This window comes from Mixophyes fleayi, chromosome 4 (assembly GCF_038048845.1).
Source record: "Mixophyes fleayi isolate aMixFle1 chromosome 4, aMixFle1.hap1, whole genome shotgun sequence".
Classification (NCBI taxonomy): Eukaryota; Metazoa; Chordata; class Amphibia; order Anura; family Limnodynastidae; genus Mixophyes; species Mixophyes fleayi.
Genome location: NC_134405.1, coordinates 82,207,058 through 82,210,584, shown reverse-complemented (window position 1 = coordinate 82,210,584; position 3,527 = coordinate 82,207,058). Strand labels below are relative to the sequence as shown.

General features: G+C 42.3%; 1 protein-coding gene across 1 annotated transcript; it reads left to right on the top strand.

Annotated features, from left to right (window-relative positions):
- The first annotated feature begins 313 nt into the window (after nucleotides 1–313).
- KBTBD13 (kelch repeat and BTB domain containing 13) lies at nucleotides 314–2,823 on the top strand. The gene has a single exon (XM_075205194.1). The coding sequence runs from the start codon at nucleotides 406–408 to the stop codon at nucleotides 1,783–1,785; it is 1,380 nt and encodes a 459-aa protein (XP_075061295.1). The 5' UTR covers nucleotides 314–405; the 3' UTR covers nucleotides 1,786–2,823.
- The last annotated feature ends 704 nt before the right edge of the window (nucleotides 2,824–3,527 follow it).

Genomic DNA, 3,527 nt, shown 5'->3' with positions numbered 1-3,527 from the left:
ACTAGGAACAAAGCTTCATGCTTCAGTGATTTCACTAGTGCCTAGTGGATTGGTAGGCTGCATTCTCATAAATATTGAATATTGTAGTTTAATTACATTACCGTTCGTATATCATACAAAGTTATATTAGTACAGTGCTCTGCAATCATTTAGGTTAACTGCAGGGAAAATCTCTGTTTAGTGAAAGCTGGCACTTGTGGCTGCCTTGTCAAATGTATCTGGCAGTCTGCTATGTCTGGCATGTATGATCACATGAGCGGATGCTATATATAGCAATAGACATGTTAGATGTTCCAAGGCATAGATCAAACACAGTAACCTACCAGGAAGGAAAAGAAACAGAGTTACAAAGACACCCATGAAACAGAGTTACAAAGACACCCATGTGTCTTATAGTTTACCAAAATGACCAAGCTCGATGTTACAGTGGAAGAAACAGTTTTTGCCACAGACAAGGACCTGCTGATGGAGCACAGCGAATATTTCCGTGCTCTCTTCCAATCTGGAATGAGGGAGAGCACCCAGGATAAAATTCTGCTTCGCAACTTGGGTGCAATGGGTTTCCTGATAACCCTCAGGGTAATAGCAGGAGAGAGGCCTCTCTTGAGCCGTGAGGAAATCTTGCAAGCTGTGGAGTGTGCGGCCTTCCTACAAGTTGAGCTTCTTAGCAAGCACTTGATCAATCTGATTGGTTATGAAAATTGTCTGGTAATGTATGAAGCTGCTGCCACCTATGGACTACTAGACTTGTTCCATGCTGCGGCCTTGTACATTCGAGACATTTATGAGCAGTTGGAAGAGGATATAAACTGCTTGCCCGCTGAGCTCCTTCAGTATGTGAACTCCCTTACGCCCAGCACCTTTGTTGCAGTAGGTGCCCATACTCCAACCCTGGAGTTCCTTGAGGATACATCACGGACAATGTGCTTTTTAAATGAGCAGGAGAACCAATGGGAGAGCCTAGGCTGTATTCCAGACAATGCCAGCACTTTTCTAGCTGGTGTTGCCATATTAAACAATAAAGTTTTCATTGTGGGTGGTGCCCGGGGAGCCAACAAACAAGTAGTGGAGAGAAGCTTCTGCTATGATGCAGACAGCCACAGCTGGAGTGAGTTCGCCTGCCCACATCAACTACGATATGAGGTGACACTAGTAGGACATGAGGGACATTTGTACGCATTTGGAGGGGAGTATGAGAGAGTTCCTTTGGCTTTTGTGGAGAAATATTCTCTATCTTCACAGACTTGGAGTTTTGGCAAAGAGTTACCTCAGCCGACAGCAGGACCACCCGCTGCAAAAGCTATGGGAAGGATTTTCATTTGTCTCTGGAAACCCCAAGAAACAACCGTCATTTATGAATATGATACCGGGAAAGATGATCTAATTAATATATCTTCAATACGGCGACCGCAGAGCTATGGCCATTGCATGGTGGGACACAGAGACAATCTGTACATCATGAGAAATGGTCCATCTGATGACTTCTTACGATGCACACTGGAGAACTTTAACCTCAGCACACAACAGTGGACCACTCTTTCTGGGCAATACGTCAACAGCAAAGGAGCCCTATTCACCTCTGTGATACGGGGAGACATGGTCTTTGCCCTGAATAGGATGATGACCTTGCTCTACAAGGTAGGCACACACAGCTGGAGGCCCATAAAGGAGAAGGCTGGATTCAACAAAGGAGGACAGCTACATACATTCTTCCTGAGGCTACCTATGAAGACAAAGCTAATGGCCAGCAAATTATACAAGAATCCTCACCAGAGTTTCTTATAACTGTGCGCTACTCTCTTATATCACACACTTTCTATACAAACTAGGAGTGCTCTAGAATGGCATATACACTTAGAGACACCATTTTATTAAAATAAAAAAAGATAGTTTTTGGTGGACTAACCTTAAGTAAACCCTAGTCCCTTACGTTCCTGGGGTATGACATTTATTAGGTCAGACAGGTCCCCAGGCGTCCTATACGCACCCACTGCTGCTCTCCTAACTCTTGCATCCTCCCACTCCTTTAACAAAAATAAAATCTGGTCAGCAGGAGCAAGGAAAGTGTGACACGTTATTGGACTCTTCTCGCTCCGGCCAATCAGGTCTTTTTACAGTCAGGCAGCATGTTGACCACTAAGTGTGTGGTAATGAGGGTAAGGTGGTAGGCTTGCACACGACGTTGGGAGACCTAAAGATTAACCTAAACGCCGGACTCCAGGTAAGTAAGTTTTGGGGGCTGGGATTTACTTAAGTATATTCCACCAAAAATTACATTTGTAGTTTATCATTTAAAGGAACTCTATTTTTATTTAAGGGATGAATGTGTACCAACAGTTGGCTTATAAGATGCTTCCTAGTTTATGATAAGTGTTGCTAAGTGTGTTTGCACAGCTCATCATTTAGTACAGTACCATGGTTTGGATTCTCTTCTCCACAATCCTCTTATGTCAGTCTTACTGAGATGTGATAATATTCTTACAGCATGGGGGGATGGTAATTATGATAAGGGTTATGTGCCATTTCAGGCAGTGTATAAGGGCATTGTCGACAGGAAGCAGGCAGAAAGGTAACAGACACAATTTCTGAATTTGATCAAAACCTGAACATAGGGATACCATTAAACTAGGTCTAAGATATATATTCCCCAGAGCTAGGTACAATTATGCAAAAGAAAAGTATTAACTTTACAGTTCCTTTAGCATATAAATTATGGTACAATAAGTGAAATCATAGGGTAACAATGGGTTTGTCAGCATTAATATTCACATTCTGACTGTACTGAAGTAATTTTTTCAATGTCTCATGATATGAAAAATAAAGTGTGTCTTTTACTATTGGTTATTTATATAGCACCATCTTATTAAGCAGCGCTGTACAGAGAACATTAAATCACTCACATCTGTCCCTGCCCCACTAGTGCTTACAGTCTAAGTTCCCTACCATACAGTTGCACACACAGGCAAAAATGGCCTACTGTGGGAGGAAACACTGGGAGAACTTTCAAACTGCACACAGATAGGGCCCTGGATGGTATCGAATTCATAGCCCCAGAGCAGCAATTCTAACCACCTTGCTTCCTACTATTATTGCAGAATATAAACTTTACTAATCAAAGAGTAGTGTCTCTTAAAATATGTAAATATAAACATGTAGGTGTACACTTTCAATATCACTATCTAGTCATATAAACACATATGCTCAATCTGTTTATTTGTATTTTCACTGCAGGCATTCAAGTGATTTAAAGCAAATCCCATGAAAACATGTACCACATCCCTTTGTTTCTTTAGGCTGCTATTAAGGTTTTATTATTCTGCACAGTGTCATGGACTACCATGGCAACCACAGTCCCAGGGCCCATGATGTAGTGAGCAGAGAGGCTTTGGAACATCTCTCTGGGCCCGGTTTGCTCTGTGTTATGTAAAAACCTCTACCTCCTACTCCACCCTCATGACATGCTGAGAGGTGTGAGTCTGTGTCATTGTAACTGGCAGCCATATTTTGCGACCTCCAGAGAGATTTTT